Source organism: Bos indicus, chromosome 28, assembly GCF_029378745.1.
Source record: "Bos indicus isolate NIAB-ARS_2022 breed Sahiwal x Tharparkar chromosome 28, NIAB-ARS_B.indTharparkar_mat_pri_1.0, whole genome shotgun sequence".
Classification (NCBI taxonomy): Eukaryota; Metazoa; Chordata; class Mammalia; order Artiodactyla; family Bovidae; genus Bos; species Bos indicus.
Window position 1 is genome coordinate 30,061,876 of NC_091787.1, and position 23,861 is coordinate 30,085,736.

Genomic DNA, 23,861 nt, shown 5'->3' on the forward strand with positions numbered 1-23,861 from the left:
TCAGCAGGTGGTGGTAGGGAGAGGAGCTCCATCACTTCTTGTTCAGTCTGTGGCTAGAAGGGTGAATCTTAGATACAGGGCTATTAACATAATCAGTCAAGAGAGGAGCATTTGGAAGTGTTCTGCTGCAACCTTCACACCCTGTGTGATGATGCCGAGTAAAATGGGATCACGGCTCAGCTGCTAAAGAATCTGCCTGCAATGTGGGAGACCTGGGTTTGATCCCTGGGTAGGGAAGATCCCCTGGAGAAGGGAAAGGCTACCCACTCCAGTACTCCGGCCTGGAGAATTCCATGGACTGTATACCATGGGGTTGCAAAGAGTCAGACAACGACGGAGGGACTTTCTTTTTCAGCCTGCTTGAACACTGAGGCATGCCCATCTGAGAATGCTCAATTAACAGTCAAGCTAAAAAAATCAACTTGTTGTTTTCATCTTTTTATTGACAGTGTAGCCAGAGCTAGAGAAAGGACTTACTGGATTCCATCAAATTAATAAATACAATAATTTAATTGCAAAAGGAAACAGTCTCCTTGGAAGTTTTAGCAGACGTTACTAGAGGCAAGGGACTCTTGGCATACAATCTGCTGGGATATGGGAGGGTAGCAGAGAAAGAAAATTAGTCCATATATGGATGGTTGAGATGAGGGATTCTGCAGAAAGAAAAGCAAATGTACCGATCGCTCTTTTGAGGTATGAACTCTGAAAAGGAAGACATTAAAAATGAAAAGCAACTGAACTGGGTAACCAACCTTATGCAAAGGGAATACACATTTGGCAAGATCTTAATTTTAGCTGCCAAGCTGATACTGGTTGTCCTAGAAATTGCAAAACGTGATGTTTCATATTAGATGAAAGGCAGGCTTGGTGCCATAGGCAGGCAGAGAACGCTGCTGTGCAGTGGGCTCCCTGCATCAGCACCAACCACCAGCCCTTGACAAGAATGGGGTGAGTGTAAGGGCTATTGTTAGCATATGGGAAAGGGAATTATAAGTTGAGAAGAACAAAACGAATGGAGTTACAGGGAGAAAACTAATAGCAAGAACAAGCACTTAGATCTTAACTTTCTCTATTCTTCATGTCTAATGAACCAAAATAAGTGGGCAAGGACTTCCAAGTCAGCCAAGTTAAATGATAACTGTGGGCTGACTTGCCAACCATAAAGATCAATACAGGTTTATGAGTGTTACCGAGGATTTTGTTTCTGCCTCATTTTATATGTACTTTCACCTACTTGGTCAGTAGAGTAGAGATATTTAAGTACTCCAGTGACAGTTTCAACAATAGTTTCAGAGAGGAATCTTTTGACTATAGCCTTGGGTAGCACTATGCAAAGGGAGTCCCCCTGAAAGCAAAGAATGTAGGCAAATTGAAACTATTAAGAACAGGAAGAAAAAAAGATAAAAGATTAAAAAAAATAATAATTTGACAGTATTGAGGCAGGCACATTTTCTTCCTTTATCTGAACTAGGGCATGAGGGCTTTAGGCTAATTGGTTATAAGTCGTATTAGACAAGCTTTATAAAACATGAAGACAGCAAAGGTTCACTTAAGTTTCTCTTTTACTACGTTAGTTTGTTCAAAATCTCCAATGCTTGTGCTTGCAATAACTTCCTAAAAGCAGAAGTAGAAGTAGTGTTCCCTTTTATTACCTTAAAGCATTTGCCCCTTTGATACAAATGACTTCTACTGTGCTAACAGATGAACTAAGTGGCACAAAACTGAGCTTGTACTTACTGCAGCAAGGTCCCCATAAACCAAAATCAGCTTTACATAAAAATCTCATTTATAAAAAATACAATACCAAGTACAGTGAGAATGGAGCACGGAGCAGCAGTGCTCCCTGCCAGGGCCATGTGGAGTGGCTTTTGCTACAGTGCTTGCTTAATGGCACAAGTGAAAAGCTGAATAAGGCAAACACTTGAAGAGGCAGTTCTTTGTAAACTTCTTGGGTGGGAGGAATTATTCCTCTGTTGGGACAGATGATTGGGGATGGCTACGATCGAATATGACATTCCGCTCCACTTGATACATCACATTTCAGACTAAGACAGCGTCTGCTGGCTGAGACCAGTTCACTTGTTTTAGGGGAGAGGTTATCACTGTAGACTTCTGCCTTGACTGTTAAAATGTGCAGCCTCTAGCTGGTGCCTTCCTATGGAGGAAATCACCTCTAAAATTTTCCTAAGTGGCAAGGTACAAATAAGCTAAGTCATTCAGAAGTTTCCTTAGCTTAAAGTTCCTTAAGAACCCTACATCGATAACTAAGCAACTTTGTTAGCGGTGTGTGGCTTGACACAAATGCTCTAACTAGAATATGTATTCCCACCCAATTGGTACCTAATAGTAATACACTGTGATGACACCTGGAAAACAAATACATCTTCAGGAATTCTGGCCTCTTCTCATGTCCTCACTTGGAACTTTCCAGCTTTTGTGACGTATTTGACTCCTTTAAATGGCTTATATTTCTCCCCGTACATGTCCAAGCGGTTTACTTTTAAGCCTGTGTCAAAAAGAACACGGAAGGAAAGGCACAAATTACAATCCTGGTCACATCAACCAATACAATATTTGCTTACGAAACAGAATTTACTATACAGTAAATCTGACATTAGCCAGTGTCCATTTCAAGATCTGGAAGCAATGTTCCTTCTAGCATTCACAGATTGAAGTACTAGGAGGGTATGATTTTAGTTCAGATTCCCATATGGACAAGCAATGTCTTTTAAGGATAATTCTACTCTGAGTATAAATGATTTCTTTCTTTGTGCTTGAATGAGGGTAGGGGTGAAGGGAAGCTATGTGAAATAAGGTGCTCTCCAAAATCACTCTCATAAATCAAGGAGAGTGAGAGGCATACTGGAGTTGTTGCTCTTTGTAGAGACGGGATGTCAGTTACTCTTCTAAGCTTCTAGCAGCTGACCTCAGCAAAACTCAGTTACCCTTACACACATCAGATTTCTCCTTACCTGAAATAGCAAGCTGTTGGATCTTGAACTGTATGTTGAGGCTTGGATTCTCTTCTGGCTTGGGTGCCCCAGACTGTAAATTTACCAGTCCTTTAAGACTGGGGAGCTTTTGTGGAGTGATTTTCCCCACATCCCACGTTAGTACCTTAAAAAGGAAAAAAACAAAAAACATTCTGAACTATTTATTTTTTGGAACTATTTATTAAAGACAAATGTTCAAAGACAATAAACTTCTGTACAAAATAAAGCACAGTGTCTTGGAATAAGAGACCTGGGATTTCCACTGAGTTTTACCACTAGTTAGTTCTGTGACTCTGAATGGAGAGTGAAAAAAGAAGTAGGTGCATTTGCTGAGCATCTACTTTTGGATATAATACTCTGCTCAGCACTATTCACACGCTGTCTCAGAAGTCTATGATGTAAAACTCTGTGTAATTTTAACAAAGAAACTAAAGCTAGAGTTAGATGCGTTACTGAAGGTCACTTAGAGGAAAGGCTGGGATTTGAACCTAAGGCTATCTGGTATCAAACACCCTTTCCACTATGCCATCTTTACTGTTTCTCTCTGGGCTTAAGTTTAGTTTTCTGTAAAATGAGAAGATGGGCCTAAATTAGTGCTTTTAAACTTTTAGTGATGGAACCCTTTGTTCAAATGAAATACTTATTTGAAGTTACTGAGTGAGGAAGCTCAGTAACAGATGAGAAAGTAAAGCTGTTATGGTTGAAGCTGGGGTGAAGGCCAGGGATCTGGAGCTCCTGCTTAATTTCTCAGCCCTGTGTGGTCTCTGGGGAGATTCTTTGACTCCTTAGGACTAGATTAGATGATCTTTAACATTCAATGATTTTATAGTTAAATAAAAAAAGACTTCACTTACTATGCAGCTCAATGACTCTACTGAGGAAAAGAATCATATTCTTTTACCCAAGCAGGAAGCAGAGAGAAAAATCATCTTTTACAGTTTCTCTGAACTCCCTCTGCTAGAGGCAAATGTATGGAGGGTGAGAAGGCAACTTTCCTAGTGAGCATCCTCTGTGGAAGAGTATGAAATAATGCTTTAAAATTAAAAAGGAAGAGAAAGGTCTTAACTTCTTAACAATTGATATGTTGTAATATCTATTAACCATTAATAGATTATTATATGCACATAATGCTTTTCTCTTTTTAAAAAGTTTTTACATCTTCCTCATTGAAGAGTGAGTGAACCTCTGGATTATCAATGGATAAGAAAAGGCAGACTCTGAAGGAAGAAGGAATGTCTCACTTTTCTGTTCATCGACTTAGCAGCAGATGCAGGATTCTCTCCTGTGGCAGAGCACAGCACAGTCTGCATTCTACGTTGTTAAGAGCTTTAATTTCAACCAAGATATTAGACCCTTCCCTCTGTCCTCCCATGTCCCCAGATCACAAAATGAGGATTGCAGAAACACTTGCTCACTCCTGATTTTAGGTGACTGTACCTTGGTAACTGGATCAAATGTATAGCTGCCTTGTGTTGGTGTCAGGTTCATATTCAACACAACTTTTGGCATGTGAACTGTCACTGTGATTCCTTCAATAGTTTTCCCCATGTTCTGCTTTGGTCCAATTGTAATATCAAATCTACCACAAGAACTGTTCTCCTTGAAACTGATGCTATGTTTCACATACACTGGTATTGCCACTAGACTAAAAAGAGAAAGAAAGACACAACCACAAAAAACATATAATTAATAGTGTGAGCTCTGGAGGTGGCATGAAAACCCTAGTATACAATATCTAATACCTGCAGAACTGCAGGTTCAGTATCTGAGCCAGGGCAGTTGAATATAGCACAGTGTTGTGGAACCACTGTGCTAGAAATTATACAATTTCTGAGCAGTAAGTATACAAATCAAGATATAAAATTACAGCATCAACAATTGGCACAAACAGTCCTGGTTTCAAGAAATGAATTAAGATCCCAGAGAAAGATAATTTAGAATTACACAAACTAAATATATCAGTTTCTCTGTGGTAAGAGCCAAGAAAAAATTCCTCTGCTTTTAAGTTCTGTTTTGATGTTGTCCAAATACTTTCTGATGTTTTCAAGGGACAAACCAGCTACAACCCAGATGCTAAATCATTCATTTAAACCTCAGTGCAGAGAAGAGTGACTTCAAGCCAGTTAGTTGAGGGATGTCCTGGAGAGCTACAGGTAAGTCTATGTCCTTCTATCAGCCATAATGTCCACAGATCATAGTAAGATTATGGCATGGGTTCATGGTTTCATCCAGGTTATGCATGGTCCCAAATGCTTGCTCTCAGGTATATATTTACTATTACTCTATACTCTTAAGATTCAAACCATACTAATTATATTTTCCACATGTATTTTCACCAGTTTGTTCTGGGTCTCCTGGTAAGCGATGGCTAAAGGGAGCAATGGTGAATTGAAGTAACCAACTGTTAGAATGAAACAGGGAAAAAGTGAGTTCTACACAGCACACTGATAGATGACAGAAGATTATGGTTGATGCAACAACATACTTTTGTGAGCTGACACGGTATGATATGAGTCGGAAGTTTCCATCTGGAGGAATAAATGACAAAACTCTTTCAGATTCCCAACGCTTGAACCGAATGCAGGGGTGGAAGCTGACATCATCCAGAAGCCTTGGATTCTGCCATGGAAAAGAGAAGACAACCATATTCATAAAGTGTAATGAATAGGACAACTCCAGTCAGATATATTATGAGATCTGAGAAATATTCTTCCTTAAGATAAAGCAGTCATGTAAGTTTATTATCATGACCATATCAACACAGTCTTATCGTTTCACAATGCTTTCAAGTGTACAAATATTTTATATACATTATTATTTGAATTTCAGTAATTCAATTCCAGTAATTCCCATGAGGTAGAAAATGTGAGTGGTTTCATTTCCACTTCAGAGATGAAAAAACTGAGGTTCAAAGAAAGCTCAAGGTCAGGGCAAGTTAGAGGCAGAGGCAGCCTCAGAGCTCAGTTCTCTTTGTAGTTCTCAGTGGTGTAGCATGCTGAATCTAAAATGATGAAAGATCAATGCCTTTTCATATCAACAAAGCATATAACAATTCAGTAAAAGCTGCACCACAGATCTGCAGAAGCCAGCCAGACATTTAAGCTACTTCTAATATACTCAGAGGCAAAGCCCTCTCCGCAGCCTATCCATAAAGGCAGTGCTCATCATGTAAGCTACTGTCTTTGGAAGCTGTGCTAGGAATATTTCTTACATAATCCACTGCGATCTAAAAGAAACATGTATCAGTATTTATCATTTCATTTAGTACTTCATATATAGTAGGCATGAAGGAGTTACAAAACAGAAAAAAACTTACCATGAAAGAAAGGGAAAGGTCAGGCATTCCAGAGAGCTTAATGCAAGCATCAATGACCCCCTGAATTTCTGCAAAGACCGTAGATCCTAAAGGAATAATAAAGGTATCACTGGAATATGCATGTATTCTAGTAAAATAGCTCTACTTTACTAGAGCTATCACTATATCTGAAGTAATGGAGATATCTCCCAGGTGTCAGACATACTGAAGCTTTGCACAGCTATTAAAAGGTTATTGGACAGAGGATCCATTACACCAGTTCAGACAACTTCTTTACTGAGTGCCATGGCCTGTTCCTATCTCTGGTTGGAATATGATGATTCTAAGGAAAATCAAACCCATCCTTATCTTTATAGAGTTAGCCTCGTAAGACTGCTGGATGTGAAGTTAAAATACTTTTTTCCCACTGATTTTTAAAATTAAAAAAAATTATTCAATTTTTAAAGGTTATTTTCCATTTAGTTATTACAAACATTGGCTATATTCCCTGTGCTTTACAGATACTTGTGAGCCTATCTTACCCCAGCTGATTGTACCTCCCATTCTCCCACCCCTTTATTGCCCCACTCCACGCTGGTAAACACTAATCTGTCCTCTGTATCTGTGAGTCTGCTTTTTTTTTGTTAAAATCATTCGTTTGTTGTATTTTTTTTAGATTCCACATATAAGTGATATATAGTATTTATCTTTCTTTATCTGGCTTATTTCATTTAGCATAATGTTCTTCAAGTTCATCCATGTTGTGCAAATGGCAAAATTTCATTCTTTTTTATGCTGAGTAATTTTCCATTGTGTATATATACACATCTTGTTTATCCATTTATCTGTTGATGAATACTTAAGCTGCTTCCACATCTTGGCAACTGTAAATAATGTTGGTTTGAACATTTTTTTTCGAAGTTCAAATATTTTAAATAAAATTAGCCAAGTTTCTAATGAAATGTTAAGAAGTAGGAACCATTATTCTTTAACAGTAGAGCAACTGTTCCATACAATGGATTTTTATAATAAGAATGAAACTCCCTGTAGAGATAGTGTCTGTAATTCACAGTAAGTCATTTTGACATACCAACTAGCTATGTGACCTTAACAGATTATTTAACTCTTCTAAGTCTCAGTCTCCCCCACATAACATGTGAGAGCTAGACTAGATATTTTTAGTAAAATACTACGATTCTAATACAGTACTGTTCTTTAGTCTGGGGCCTTTACTAGAAGGACTGCACACAATGTGGTTGTAAAAGGTGTGGTGCGTAGTAGATACACATCACATATTAGGCTGGATGAATGGCAAGGTAAATAAATATACGGTAATTGGCTTAAAGTAAGCTGACTTACTCTCTGATTTACAAACGTTTGGCATTTCTCAACTAGTGGTTATGAAAATTGTATGTAACCTCTGGGCAAAATAAACAGATTTGAAAACGAATGCCTTTCCGGTAAATGATACTGCCAGGGGATATCAGTTTTCTATTCAGCTTATGTCACCTGAATGGTTTTTCCCCGATAAGAAAATACGCACACAATTACCTGATTTATCTATAATTGCATCTATTTCTTCAACCACATCAAAATAGGCTTCATTGTTTGTGTACTTTACTCCTGCGCGGCGCCATGGAATGTTGGACAGCTGCCCAGTGGGGAGTGTGTCCCCAACATTGCTACTGCCTAGAAATCAGAAAAACAGAAAGCAAAGCTAACAGATAAAATGGTCACCAGAAAAGCTATTAGCAGAAAAAAAACCTCAAATAGTTTAGCTGCTTGTTTAGTGTTTGGGTTTTTCTCCACTGAGTGTAAATGGTTTATAGAATTGTCAGAGACATATCCATACCAACATGATCAAATTTCTAGAAGACAGAAATAGGCCACATGGTCCTGTGTGTGTCTGCCAAACCAGGTTAAATTCATTTACTTATCTTTTGCTTCCTGTGTGTTACAGTAACCTAACCTAATTCCAGTGGCTTAACAACAGAATCTCCTCCTGCTGCCAGTAATGAAAACAGGCTAGATGTTTCAAAACCCTTTGCTGATTAAATGTTTGTACTGAGAATGCAGAGTGATAAGTAGGCCATTTGGTATCCAGCTTAAATTATACATGAGATGCTGCCAAACAGGTCTCTCATGTGGAGAGTAACTGGATGTGGAGTAACTGGATGAAGAACATACTCTGGCCTTTTAACATTTTAAGGTCAGCACATTCATACGGCATACCCATATGTGATATGGAAAATATTCAAAGTCTGGCTAATTTCCTGGTAAACTGACATATATCTTAAAATAAGTCTGGTTGTCCAAAACATACACCCTTGAGCTGCGACACTTTAACATTCTGGTTAATTTACATTTCCAATTCAAAAGTAGTACATGTTTAACAACAACAATGACATGTGAAAAATTAAGAAAAGTAGCTAAAAACTATCTTCCTATTATAGAAATATAGCTACTATTAACATTTTGGTATATATATTTCTTCAAACATTTCCCTCTGGAGAAGGTAATGGCAACCCACTCCAGTGTTCTTGCCTGGAAAATTCCATGGACAGAGGAGCCTGGGGCCTGGTGGGTTACGGACCATGGGTCGCAGAGAGTCAGACATGACTTAGCGACACACACACACATACACACAATCTCCCTCAAAGCAGGTTGCATCTATTATTTTTCTTCTATTTTGATAATTTTGCTTTCTTTCTGATTTCACTTTAAAATATATAATTGACCCTTGAACAACACAGGGTGTAGGGGTGCTGATTCCTGTGCAGATGAAAATCCATATATGATTTTACAGTTGGCCTTCTCAAAACGTGGTTCTGCATTAACAGATTCAGCCAACTGCGTGGACTGTGTAGTACTATAACATGTATTTATTGAAAAAAATCTGGACTTAAGTGGACTCTTGCCGTTCAAACCCATGTTTGGTTGTAGTTGCAGTCCAATCACACATACAACTTTGTAGTGTGATTATGCCGATGAGCCTGTCTCCAACCCTGCTGCTTTCCAGAATTTTTTAAAAAATACTGCTTTAATCTTCCTTCTCAAAACCTTGAAATGCTATCCCACTGGTTTTATGATAAAAGCTAAATATTTAGCCTAGAATTCAAGGACTTCCTCAACTTAACTTTTTATTTCATGACTCAACTGAAAAACAGCTCTGCTTCCATTAAACAGGTTAACACAATTCAAGATTTTTCCACTGTGTGTTTTTTCTCATATGGTTCTATCTATGAAGAATGTTCTTATTCCTCCCCTCCCTTCCTAAATTCTTTTGATTCTCCAGGTCCCTGCCCTAGGACCACCCACTACAGTTCAAGAGAGATTACTTCACCCACTGAACCACTCTCTTGATCTTTATTGTGTATTATAAACTTTAAAATTTTTTTGGTGGGAATATTTATTTATACAAGCTGGAATCAAGATTGCTGGGAGAAATATCAATAACCTCAGATATGCAGATGACACCACCCTTATGGCAGAAAGTGAACAGGAACTAAAAAGCCTCTTGATGAAAGTGAAAATGGAGAGTGAAAAAGTTGGCTTAAAGCTCAGCATTCAGAAAACGAAGATCATGGCATCTGGTCCCATCACTTCATGGGAAATAGATGGGGAAACAGTGGAAACAGTGTCAGACTTTATTTTTTTAGGATTCCAAAATCACTGCAGATGGTGACTGCAGCCAGGAAATTAAAAGACGCTTACTCCTTGGAAGGAAAGTTATGACCAACCTAGATAGCATATTCAAAAGCAGAGACATTCATTGCTTTGCTAACAAAGGTCCGTCTAGTCAAGGCTATGGTTTTTCCTGTGGTCATGTATGGATGTGACAGTTGGACTGGGAAGAAAGCTGAGTGCCGAAGAATTGATGCTTTTGAACTGTGGTGTTGGAGAAGACTCTTGAGAGTCCCTTGGACTGCAAGGAGATCCAACCAGTCCATTCTGAAGATCAGCCCTGGGATTTCTTTGGAGGGAATGATGCTGAAGCTGAAACTCCAGTACTTTGGCCACCTCATGTGAAGAGTTGACTCATTGGAAAAGACTCTGATGCTGGGAGGGATTGGGGGCAGGAGGAGAAGGGGACGACAGAGGATGAGATGGCTGGATGGCATCACTGACTTGATGGACTGAGTCTGAGTGAACTCCGGGAGTTGGTGATGGACAGGGAGGCCTGGCGTGCTGCGATTCATGGGGTCGCAAAGAGTCGGACACGACTGAGCGACTGAACTGAACTGAACTTATTTATAATTATGGGCAACCTGTTATGGTTGTGTGTGTGTGTGTGTGTGTGTGTTTTCTTTCTTGGCAGTGCTGCATAGCTTGTGGGATCTTAGTTCTCCAACCACGGAATGAACCCAGGTCCCAGCAGTGAAAGCACCGACCCCTAACCACTGGCCCACCAAGGTATTCCACACCCCCTCTTTTTTTCATTTAACAGCACATGATGTGTACCCTCTAATGTCACGACACTGTCTACAAAGTTATGGAATTGTATTTCAGAATCTTACACTGTTATTTATATGTTTAAATTTTTTTCCCTCAGTTTCTCATCCAGAGTTCACATTTTAGGAGCAAAGAAATCTCGTCTTATCTTTCCTTAAATTTCTCCTGATACTTATTCTTGAGGATTAGGATGAATAATGGAAAGACCACATTCTTATAGACCTTGTTTACCCATTTTTTAGGTCAGTGCACTTGGAAAGGAGTTTGCAATGGTGGACAGTATACATGGAGTATATATGGAGTATATACATGGAGTGGCATATAACAGTTCATAGAAATTTTTCTCTAGAAGACTTTGATACTTTCAAAACAATATTGTCATCTGAATAGCTCTAATTTCTAGCTATACTTATGAACTAAAGCAAAATTAGAAGTTTGCAACACAAGTACAAGGCCCATAATGCATAAAATCTCACAAATACATGAATTTTCTCTCTTTAATACATCTTTTATATATGTAAAATAAAGACTTGAAGGAGGTAAGATATACTCTATGGTGCAGAGTCTTAAACTTTCTGTACTCTAATAATTGTGTGGTATGCAGCGGTAAAGAATCTGCCTGCCAATGCAGGAGATGCAGGCAGCATGGGTTCAATTCCTGGGTTGGGAAGATCCCTTGGAGAAGGAAATGGCAACCCACTCCACTATTCTTGCTTGGTAAATCCCATGGACTGAGGAGACTAGAGGGCTACAGTCCATAAGGCTGCAGAGTTGGACGCAACTTAGCGACTGACACAGGGTAATGCCAGTTTTAAAACGCTACTTTCTAAATTTTATTTTTTGTTTTTTTCCCCAGCTTTACTGAGATATAATTGACATATAACACTGTATTAGTTTAAGGTATACAACATAATTATTTGGTATATATATATTACAAAGTGATTACTACAACAGTTAACAGCAGCCAGTACACTGGCTTATGGTTAACTGGGATAATTTATTCAGTGTTAAACAATAGCAATAATATTGCTGTAGTCTTGAAGCAAAACTTATAACAAAAGAGTAATAACCAAAAACTCTTATCATTTAAGATATAGGTTCTTTTCATGAAAAGAAATATACTGATATATCCATTTTAACATTACCACTAACTATAATTCTGGCCAAAATGGACTACCTTAATAATCTGCCAGATCACAAGCAAAAATGAATTGTTTATGAAGTTTTAATGGCTCAGTTCCTAATAGACTGTTTTACCTTACCTGTAATAGAGTTGACGACAGAACGCAGAATTGTTGGTGGTTTAATCAATTCTTTCAAGATGTTAGATTCAGTAGCCAGTGGAAATCCATTGTCCAACATTTCTTCCAAGAGCTCATATACTATGACCACATTATCCTTAATTGCAGCCTCCGAACACTCACCAAAGTAGTCCTAATAAAATACACATAGTATTGCACGATGGAAGGCACGAAAAAGGTTTGCTAAATATTTTTTATTCTATTATAAAGGGTATATTTACAGTAGCATAAGTCACTGTTTAAGATGTTGAAAATATGTAAACCAGAGGGAAAAAAGCCCTCTATAATTCTATATACTATATCAATATTTTCTTAATATTTTTAGATTGAACTGAATTCCTACTACAAATTATGCCAGAAAGTACACTGAAATGTTAAAACAGAATAAGAACTATAAACTTCATTTTCCCTGATTAGGTACTCCAAAAAACACAGATTAGTTTTAAACTACTGGTACATTAAGCAAGATAAGAAAAAAAATAAAATTTAAGTAATGCAAGATTTCATAACCTATAAAAACTTTGGTGCCATTCAAAGAATTGCATGTCGAGGGCACTATTATTTCCTGATGACATAATTTATAATACATTAAAAAAAATACAGTTTCTGTGACCATGAGATTGTTCTGTTCTCATAAAATAGGGGCAGCCGTGTGTGCTACTTGTATGCCCTATTAAAAAGGTTTACATTTTATGAACATATGCTTAGTTAGAAAGAAGAGGGACAGAGAGAGAGGGAAACAGACTGTACATCAAAATTAAAGAATATAATTATGTCCCACCTCGAACTAACTTGAATAATCCAAATTCAAAAGACTTGATGAATAACCAACCTGAAAAGTGTCAGCAACTCGATGTAGGAACTCAATTACAAAGAGAGGTGGTACTTCAGTCTGTATGACAGAGACAAAGAAGAGCTTATCCCGGTAGATACTGATGAGGTAGTGGTGAGGTGTTGAAATAACAGGTGGTACATTTTCAACATCAGCAGCTTTCTCTTGAGCTTCAAAGAAATAATCACAGACAGACTGGCTCACGACGCTCTTCCAGTGCTTCTCTAGAAATATGTCACCGGAACAGTTTATGAGAAACAGACTGTGGATCATTTTCTGTGGGAGGAAAATGTTTAAATTTAGTATATATCAAAGAAAAGTATCTTCGTATTATCTGGACACCAAAACCAGACCAAGGCAATACAAGAAACTACAGACCAACATCTGTAGACAGATGTAAAAATTTTCAATAAAATACTAGCAAACTGAATCTAGCAACATTTAAAAAGGTTATAATCCTGACCAAGTGGGATTTATTCGAGAATGCAAGGTTGGTTCAACATGTGAAAATCAATCAATATACAATTCTCATAAAATAAAAGACAAAAATACAATTATTTCAAAAGGTGCAGAGTATCATTTGACAAAATCCAACCACCTTTGAGATAAAAGCATTTAAACTAGCAACAGAAAGAAACTTCCTCAGCCTGATAATGAGCATCTGTGAAAATCCTATAGCTACCATTTAATGCTTAAAGACCAAAAGCTTTCCCTTAATATAAAGAACAAACAATACTCCATTTTCACTACTTCTTTTCAACATGGTACTGGAGGTTGTAGCCATGACAACTAAGCAAGAAAACGAAACACTGTAGCTATGTGCGGAAACAGTGTTGAGTTCTTCAAAAAGTTAAAGACAGAGTTACCAAATGACCCTACAATTGTACTCCTTTATACTCAAGAATGGAGAAGGAAATGGCAACCCACTCCAGTGTTCTTGCCTGGAGAATCCCAGGGATGTGGGAGCCTGGTGGGCTGCCGTCTATGGGGTCACAGAGTTGGACACGACTAAGTGACTTAGCAGCAACATACTCGAGAAAACTGGAAACATATGTCCATACAAAAACTTTTACACAAATGGTTGTAGCAACATTATTTATAACAGCCAAAGAGTGGAAATAATTCAAATGTATATCAATTGATGAATGGATTCATTAACCAATTAATGGATAAATAATACTGATAAATATCTGAAATAAAATATTATTTAGCCATAAAAAAGAGTGATGTACCAGTGCATGCTACAACAGAATGGATCTTTAAACATTATGCTAACCAGATACAAAAGACCATAGATTGTATGATTCCATTTGTATGAAATGTCTAGAACAGGCAGATCTATAGAGACAAAGTAGATTAGCCATTGCCAGGGGTTGGGTAGAGGGAGAAGAATGGGGAATTACTGGTTTTGCATTTCTTTTTGAGGTGATAAAAATCTTCTGGAATTAGAAATGATGGTTGCACAACTTTGTGACTATACTAAAAGCTACTAAACTTCACATTTTTAGAATACTGTGCACTTTAGTTTTTAGTATTAAAAAAGATGAAGTGAAGTGAAGTTGCTCAGCCATATCCGACTCTTTGCGACCCCATGGACTGTAGCCTACCAGGCTTCTCCGTCCATGGGATTCTCCAGGCAAGAGTACTGGAGTGGGTTGCCATTTCCTTCTCCAGGGGATCTTCCCGACCCAGGGATCAAACCCAGGTCTCCAGCATTGTAGGCAGGTGCTTTACCCTCTGAGCCACCAGGGAAGCCCTTAAAAACTTACCTTAAAAAAGGTTAAGTTTTAATTTAAATTATTTCAATTAACACAAAGTATTCTTTAATACTCTGCAACACAGAAGTCTACCCCCAGGTGGATTGACAGAAATATGTACAAATGTACACAAAAAACATGCATAACAATATACTGTAGTAGTGAAGACTATTACTAGTTATTAATAGTAAATGGGAAAATAAATTAATATATTAAAATGAAACAGCAATGAAAATGAATGAATTATTGCTACATGAAACAAATACGGACAAATCTTACAAATACAATACTGAACAAAGCCAGACACAAAAGGATACATGCAGTATTTATATTAAGTTCTAGAACAGACAAAACTATAGTTAAGAAAAATCAAACGGTTTCTATTATGAAGGAGAATGCGGGTGGTGACTTAAGTGAGGCACAGGGTTGGCCTTCTAAGGTACTGGTAATGTTTATTTCTTGATCTAGATGATGGTTACAAGTTGTGTTCATTCTGTGTTAATTTTTTGGGTTTTTTGTTAAAAGCTTGAATACTTTTCTGAGTGTTAGTTATACTTCAAATAAAGAGTTTATTGTCCTTGTAATGTGGGAGACAGTGGACAAATATCTAATTACGTTAACTCGCTCCTTTCTTTTATATGAATAATATCAGTATCAATAACTTAGTCTTAGAGGTCCATTCATTCAAAATTACAGTGCTGAATGATAAATGTAGCCTAAGGAGAAAGAATGTAAAATCTATTAATATAGTTTCTAAGCATGAAGACAAACTGCAAAGAGGAAAGGAAGAGTTTTCAGAATGAATTCAATTCTATCGACAGGGAAAATGATGACAACCTGACCAGTTCTTTTCAGAGGAAGTCATTTACTTAATGAAAGCAGTTGACATTTAAAGACTTATCTGATAATTTCCTCTTCCCATGTGGTGCATGCTCAATAGTTACTAATTTAAATAATACTAATTAATAAGATGTGCTTTAGTAATTACTGTATTAATAAATATGGGTGCTGTTAATGGTTTAGGCTTCCTATTTATTAGAAAATGTTTCTTTGTTCAAATGCATCTCTACTTAGCCAAGTAGTCAACCTTGATTGAGTTGGCAGCAATAAACCCTGACAGCTAAGGCTTTGGACCTACTAAATTTTTCCAGATTAATACCCATACTCAGTCAACCCAGTCATGCCTGACTCTTTGCGACCCAATGGACTATAGTCTGTCAGTCTCCTCAATCCACGGGGTTTCCCAGGCAAGAATACTGGAGTGGGTAGCCATTTCCAGATAAATATCTGGAACCTGCTAAATTTTTCCACTTTATCTAGTCAGATATCTTGTTTAGTAAGTTTGCTTTGTGTCAGTTTCCATTTGAGTGTTAAAATAGCACCACTGGGATACAGAGACTTACTATTCAGAACCTACTGATTTTTAACTATTACCTCTGCTCTCTGACATGTTAAAAAAAAAAAAAGGAACAGGGCTATCCAGAAATAAGATCTGCGATTTATATACCTTTTGTGGAATAAAATTTTCACCTGAAATATAAAGTACGGATTAAAGTGGAACTTTTGTAATGAACGCAATGAGACCCAGGTTTGAGGACTTCAGGCGAGCCATCTATGGAATATAGCATCTTTCACAATAACTAATTTTCAGCTTCAAAGTGTTTTACTCATTAAAGATGAATGAATTAATAATATCTAAAACTGAATACTTACTGTGGGCCAGGCACTATCCTAGGCACTTTACTTACATTATCTTCTTTAATCCTCATAATCAACGCTATAAATACTTATCCCCATTTTTCAGATTAGACAAGAATGTCTGGAAATGATAATTATGATAATTATCTAAGGTCATACAGTAAGTATCAGAGCTAGGATTCAAACCCACATCCAGTTGAATCTTGAGCTCCTGTTCTTACTTGCCTCCCAGAAGCTAATTATCATGAACACACTCTACTGCAGTAGTGTCCAGTAATATTTCCTGTACTGATGGCCATGTTCTCTACCTCTGCTGTCTCATATAGCAGCCACTGGTCACATGTGAACACTTGAAATGTGGCTAATGCAACTGATGTACTGAAGTTTTAATTTTAATCAAATTTAAATAACTACACGGAGCTAATGGTTATCATATTGGACTGGACAGCAAATGTGCTGTTTGAACTTAAAATTTAAGAGAATGAGTTGAAGGATATGTTTCTTGTTTAGTTAGAAGCCAAATGTATTCTAATAAATTACGTACAGCAGACATTATGTTTGAGAGAGCTGACAGTTATCTTCACCTATTTATCCTAAAGAAAGTATAGTTCGCATGGATCTTTGCTACTTTACTCTTACAATATACCCTAAAAAAGCTGCTGTTGAATAAGTGACTTCGTAGTTTCTTTATTTGAAGGGCCAGATTCCTACTTGTCGTCTTAAGCTGGTGAAAAATTCTTTCCAGGAAAAGTTTCCACCAAAGCTGTTTTTATTGGCACCGTCCAGGTCTCAGAAGAATAGAGTAAGTCAAACCACCATCTGGATTTACTGCTGTTGTCCTGAGCGCTGAGATGGAAGCATAGTACCTGCAGCTTTCAAAGTGCGCAGCTTTAAAACCGATCTTAACCTTCTACTATAGGGAAAGAGAGCTTATTTCTTCTATCCATATTAAGACCAAGGGCCTAGTGCAAAAAACAAATACTGCATGCAGCTGTGTAAATTAAGGTGTTTCTTTAGCTACTTACCCTTTGAGTAGCCGCAGTTACTTCTTCCATTATTTTAATAAACTTTCTGGGAAAGCTACCACAACTATCCTTTTGTTCCAGTGACTTCAGAGTCAGAAAACAGAATTCTCCCAGCTTATATTAAAGCCACTTAAGAAACTGTGTTTAGAGGCAGTTCCATCAGAGCTTCAGTTGCAGCTTAAATATTTCATAAACCCTCTTTACTGAATGTTGAACACATGCAGCCTGATGACTCACAAACAATGCAATCACAATAGTCAAAATACCCTTGGAAGAGAGTGACTAAAAAAGAAAATGTATTCCTTCTGTATATAACAGAATGGAGGCACAGAAGGGTGTGTATCTAAGGTGAGAGAATGAAACCAGAAAATATTTTAGTCATTCTGATTTTTAACCAATATTCTGACCATTGTTCATTCAACAAAGTTTTGTATGTTTTCTATATTAAGCAATGGGGATACAAGTTGAACAAAACAGAGTCTCTGAACTCAAAGCATTTAGAGTTCAGCAAAGAAAACAAACAATTTAATACAGTAAGATAACAGGGGAAATACTGTGCTATAAAAATCCACAAGGCTTCAAGGTGAGAAAGAACATAAGATAAAGAAACCCAGTACAAATTTAGCAACTTCAGAAGGTGGATGGCGGTGGTGAGATAAAAATGGAGAAAAGCAGATATTGGTTCACTTTGTCCCCAGTGCAATGCAAAAAGTCATTTTTTAAATGGTTTTATGCAAGGGATTCATGTAATCCAATTTATAGTTTTAAGAAAGATCGCACTATAGAAACTGGATAATTGGGCAATTGAATATTGTGACATTAGCTGAGAGATGACTTATGTGGGGGCCTATCTAGAGTGCTGACAATACAGATGAAGCAAAATGAAAAGGTAAGAGAAACATTTAGGGTTGAGCAAAGTTTTGGGGGTAGAGACGGGGCAGGGGACATGAGAGGGAAAAGGAATTTAGTTCTGGTCCTATATAATCTGACCCAATTCTGGATATATTTGACCCCAGTGGATATATTCAAAACACCACTGTATACAGAGGTCTGGTGCTTCAGAGGGAAGCCAAACTGGAGATAGATTTGTGAGTACTGTAACCATGATTTTTTATTAATGGAAATTATATATATTAATGGAAATTAAAAGGAGAGTAAAACTGCAAAGAGAGAACGTATATAGTAGAAGAGAACCTATAGAAGGAACTTCAACATTTGAGAAGCATATGGATCAAGTCAGCCTACAAAAAGAATGAGAAAATGTGGCTGAAGATGGATAAGAAAAAAAAAAAGGGAGCAGAGTTTTTTAAGTAACTAGAGTATGTCAGTCAGTGTGTTTCCAGAACAATGGAGTGGTAAACATTTTAAATGGCACAAAGAGGTCAAGCTATAAGAGAAACTTAAAATATCTGTTATTTTACAGTGTTCCTCAACTTTCTTTTCATTATTGCATCTGAAGAGGCCTTTTCAGAGCCCCATTCATTCATACCCCTCCTCCATAAAATTATTAAAATCACAGAATATTTCTGTATATCTCTTTATGTACCATATCTGTGCTTTATACATAGAAAGTATGATTTTTTTTTTTCCTCATAAGAAGCAAATTTTGTCCCTGATGAGAATGTACAATTTAGAGGCTATTGGTGATCTCAGGGAAAGAAGTTTCACTGTAGCTCAGTGGAATGCTGGCAAAAAGATATACTACAGTGGGCTGAGAAGGACATAGCAAGAAGTGGGAAAAACAGAGATAAGAAGACTAGATGATATAGTCAAGAACTATAGCTGTGAAGGAGAAGGCAAGAAAATAAAGGGGAATAGTTCATAAAGTTAAGGAAGGATATTTTTAAATGCTAAAGGAAAAATGTAAGTAGAAGGGAGGCTGATGATGGGAGAGCGGGAATAAGTTAAAAAAAAACAAAAAGAAAAAGAGGACTCTGAGAAGCTAGGGGAGGATGGCACTGGGAAACTTGGTGAAAGCATGTGTCTTTCCTAAGGAGAAGGGGCACTTTTCCCTCTTTAAACAGAAGGAAAGCAGATTTGTATACCTGGTTGCAAGATGATGGCTTCTATTTTTTCTGTGCAAGAGGAGAGAAGGTCATTTGTTGAGAAAGTGAATTTCTCCTCTCTACAAATACCATTTGTTGTGTGTGAATTAAAATATTACTGAGCTACTTAAATATATCTAGTCTGCAGGGAACTCCAATAGTCTATTATGTTGACTATTTAGAAAAACAGTCAACATAATTGTAAAATTACATAAAACTTGTAAAATCCTAAGATTCAGTAAGAAAAGCTAATCTTGTTGCCAAGAGAGCTTCCCAACTAAAGGCATATTAGGATTCCAATAATTTTTCTCTCATCTCAATCCTCTACTTTTCCTATGGTTCAACTGAAAGTGTCCTCTGTCCTTTCCAACAGTAATCCTTTCACTCTAATTCTGATCCCATCCCCTCTCCTCTCTTCCAAGGTCTTCTTCTTTCTTCAATCTTTAATCTTATACATGAGTTACTTGCTCATAAAGTGCCTTGTATCCTTTAAAGCAAACCCCAAACCTTTTAGGGAGCTTGCAAACAATTTTTCTCTTCATGCGCCACATGAAGAAGCATTAGTCTACACTTGCAGTCTCTCCTCTCAATAACTGACTCTTATTAAAGCAGTTCTTGCAAATGACCCAATGACTTCTTAATCATCAACTCCAACAACCTATTCTCAGACTTCAACTTCCTCCTTTGATCTTTGCAGCATTTCATGTCACTGTTAAGTGTCTGCCAAACAAAACAAACACTTATTACCAAAATTATATGAAACTTCACCTGTTTTGGTTTTCACCTGGAAAGTTTTTTTTCAACCTTTCATCTCCATCTAAACTACTGTCTCAAAATGGATATAGCCTAAGTCCTACAAAATTCCTCCTTTCTCACGTGTTGTTGTTTAGTCGCTAAGTCGTGTCCGACTCTTTTGAGACCTCATGGAATTGTAGCCCACCAGCCTCCTCTGTCCGTGGGATTTCTCAGGCAAGAATAATGGTGGGGTGCCATTTCTTCCTAACCCAGGGATCGAACCCAGGTCTCCATCATTGACAGGCAGATTCTTTACCACTGAGCCACTTGGGAAACCCTTCTCAGGAAGACTACTAATTTGAAACAAGTATCAACAAGTCTTCCCTGTAGCTCAAAGAGTTAAGAGTTCTCCTGCAATGCAGGAGACCATGGTTCGATTCCTGGATCAGAAAGATCCTCCGGAGAAGGGAATGGCAATCCACTCCAGTATTCTTGCCTGGAAAATCCCATGGACAGAGGAGACTGGCGGGGTCCGTGGGGTCGCAAAGAGTCGGACACGACTGAGTAACTACTACTACGCTATCAACTTCTTAATCGAGCTCCAACTTCAATCCAAATCCAACTGTCACCTCCTCAGTTTAAATTCCTATTAACTCATTTTTGAAGAACTGCAACACCCTTCTCACCGTATTCACCGAGGCTCATCCAGGTGCCACCCTCTAACAGGACGCCCGCTCGCGTCAGTTAGGGATTTTGTCCTCCAAAGTAGAAGCCTGGGGTTGAGGTCCGAGTTGTCGGTACTCCAGCTCTCCGTGCGTGACAAGACCTTTTTGCCGCGCCGAAGCACGACAAGCGACCCCAATGAGCCTGAACCTCTTGAGCTTGAGGCCTGAGAACACTGGGCTGTAGGTGTACCGTTCCCTTCCGGCCTAGCTGGCAAGAAAGACCGGAAGGCCGGGAGGAAGGCGCGGCTCCGGTCCACAGCACCGGAGGCGCTTCCACACCCCTGGCTGGAAGCGGAGGTCTAACTAGTCAGTCTACTTCCCAGCTTTCGTGATGTCCCCTGTCCGTAGACCACCCCCCCTCCCCCGCCCCTCACACTCACCCCGGCTCCTGGGCCTGTCAGTGATTAGACGCGGGGTCCTCTCCGGACCGAAGCTGAGACAGCTGAGAAAGCCGTGAGGACCCTGCAGTTGGGATGCCCAGTAGATTGCCTGACTAACAGCGTCAATATAACCAATAGTTTTAGGAAGAGTAAACGAGCGGGAAGACGCTGAATGAGAAGACGTCTTTTGAATTTTAGGATATCATCTTCTGAATCATCCAGGTCTAGAAGAATGAGAGCTTTCACCTCTTTTGGACTCAGGCGCTCATCTGCAGCCTAAACCAGTCTGGGGTGTCCCTGGAGTCGAGCGCGCGGGGTCTGGAAGAGCTGTGTACTAGCCAATGGGTAAGGCCAAGAGGTAGGGCCAAAAGACTAGGGCTGGGAGAGGCACAAACTGGGAGGAGCCAAAGGGGGCGGGGTTTAGTGACAAGGAGGCGGTGATGCGGCGAGGGGGCGGGGAGAGGGAGCCGAAGGGGTGGGGCGAGCCCTGGAGCGTAAGTGAGGTGGGAGCGCGAAGATGGCAGCGGCAGAGGAGGAGCCAAAGCCCAAAAAGCTGAAGGTGGAAGAGCCTCCAGCGCTGAGGTGAGCCCTACCTGACATAGGGTGGAGGGCGACGAGCTGCCGCTAGCCAGGGGCCACGTAGGGTTGCGCGACCGAGGCGCTGGGTGGTAACCTCAACCCCCGGTATGGGGCCAACGCACGGGACGGGTAGCTCTGGTAGTTGCCCGCCTGGCTGCGACCCTTTGCCCGCTGTCCACCCAGTTTGGCCCAGTCGCCTCAGGCTCCGGAGACGCTCCGCCGCCCTTGACCAATCAGAGCGCCGGCCGGGGTGCGGAGACGGCTTTGGGTAGGCTGCGGGCGCCACGTGGGAGCCCGCCCCCGCTTGGCTGTGAGACCCGGGAGGACCGGACCGGACCCGATCTGAGCCGAGTCAATCGCGGCCACTTGCTCTTCCCTGGGGGATGATGAGGAGAATGCCCAGCGACTGGCCTACCCTGAGGCAAAGACAGAATTTTGGGGTATTTTTCGTAAAGGTCGCGGAAGGGCGCTTTGACCTTCCTTTTAGTACTTAGGTGGATCTGAATGCTGGTACCTTTGCAAATCCTCTACCAGGAACCAAGACCCCGCCTCCGAGGCTTTGCGGGAGTGGGGTCGGGGATGTGGGGATGGCATTTGCCAAAATGGTTAGGAAAGGTTAATTTTTCTTCTTTGCACTTTTGGCAGCAGTGGAGATAGTTCTACACCTAACATATGATTTGATGTTGCAACTTTTACTTACAATATGCACGTTTCTTGATGATTTTGAAATGCTCCTTGGAAGGCAGTGGGTTTTCTATGTAAAGCTAGATATATAAAACTGATTTAAAACTATTGGGACACTCCTGATTATACAAATTTCGTTTCTTCCAACATGATCCTTCTTCACTTTTGAAAGAACTAATCTTTCATGTTTGAAAAGATCACTTAGGAGTCCCGTGGTCTGTTCACGCTGTTTTCAATGGATGGTGACGAAATCCCTGCCAGTACCTTTAATATATTCATATTACCTTCAAAGGGCCAAAGTGTTAGTGTGCCTACCTTATATAAAGAAAATAAACTCCCCCCCCTCCCCCGCCACGACTCAGGATGTTCTGTTTTCGTTTTAAGCTTTCAAACTACAGACTAAAGCAAAGGCTTTTGAGTCAGACCTACCTGGATTTGAGTTGTTTGGAGAAGCAAACTGACTGAAACCGCCCACTCTGGCCAGGCAATGTAGTAACCGTTTGCCGTGAGTTATTTTACCATAGGAGGTCGTGGTAAGGAACACGGAATTAACAAGCCACCTTTAACCAGATGAATTTGGGAAGGGTCAAAAGGAGACACCACGTGTCCAACCATCTCCCAGAATCTTTCTCACTGACATCCATCTTGGCTAAGCAATGCCTGTTCCACCAGGGAGGAAGGACCCTGAATGAGAAAGATTGGCCAAAGACAACCCGGAAACTAATCCCATCACCATAAAACTTCAGACTTCAAGAAACACGGCAGAGCAGTTCTCCTGGGTTCTGTTAACCTACTGCTCTCCGGCAGGCGTCCCTTTCCAATAAAGTCCCTTGCTTTGTCAGCATGTGTGTCTCCTCAGATAATTCATTTCTGAGTGTTAGACAAGAGCCCACTTTTGGGCCCTGGAAGGGGTCCCCCTTCCTGCAACAAAGGCATATGCTTTCCTTGAAAAGCACCTTCTTAACAAAGTTTCCTCTACCAAATTGAAGACAGCTCCAACTTTTTCCCCTCCTATCCTACTAAAGATGCAGCCTTTAGATTTTTCTCTTATGCGCCTCCATTTTCAAAGTGCTTTCCTCTTCTACAGATGAGAAAATGGAAGCCCAGATGAAACAGTAAAGGAACTGAAGTTTGAACGCAAAGAATCTGGGTGCAAGTTCATTGTTATCTGACTTCACCGTGCCTACTTTTATACAGTCACCCAAGATATGCTTCTCTCTGACATGCAGCCTTAAAAATAATCATAAAAAATAATGTTTAATATGTATTGTTTCAGCATTTTACCTATTTTAACTCAATTCAATCCCTCAACAACTCTTCAAGGTAGACACTATATGTCCATTTTACCAAGGAGGAAAGA

General features: G+C 39.3%; 2 protein-coding genes across 8 annotated transcripts in view; one reads left to right on the forward strand and one right to left on the reverse strand.

Moving 5' to 3' along the window:
* Positions 1-422: 422 nt before the first annotated feature.
* On the reverse strand, positions 423-21,984 carry AP3M1 (adaptor related protein complex 3 subunit mu 1). Of its 4 annotated transcripts, none has more exons than XM_019953836.2 (9): positions 21,832-21,984; positions 12,874-13,149; positions 12,003-12,174; positions 7,840-7,977; positions 6,310-6,395; positions 5,479-5,612; positions 4,431-4,638; positions 2,973-3,117; positions 423-2,506 (listed from the first exon to the last, which is right to left on the reverse strand). In XM_019953836.2, the coding sequence occupies exons 2-9, from the start codon at positions 13,144-13,146 to the stop codon at positions 2,406-2,408; spliced, it is 1,257 nt and encodes a 418-aa protein (XP_019809395.1). In that variant the 5' UTR covers positions 13,147-13,149; positions 21,832-21,984; the 3' UTR covers positions 423-2,405. The 4 variants fall into 4 exon arrangements, with proteins under 4 accessions (XP_019809395.1, XP_019809394.1, XP_019809392.1 ...); XM_019953835.2 differs by lacking the exon at positions 21,832-21,984 and adding an exon at positions 21,485-21,604; XM_019953833.2 differs by lacking the exon at positions 21,832-21,984 and adding an exon at positions 21,239-21,473.
* ADK (adenosine kinase) overlaps positions 21,711-23,861 on the forward strand; it is a 550,282-nt gene continuing 548,131 nt past the window's right edge. For all 4 annotated transcript variants that reach the window (XM_070782218.1, XM_070782222.1, XM_070782221.1 and 1 more), the window contains exon 1: positions 21,711-21,820. In XM_070782218.1, coding sequence (XP_070638319.1) covers positions 21,756-21,820 — 65 coding nt within the window. In that variant the 5' untranslated portion in view covers positions 21,711-21,755. The remainder of the gene's footprint in view (positions 21,821-23,861) is intronic.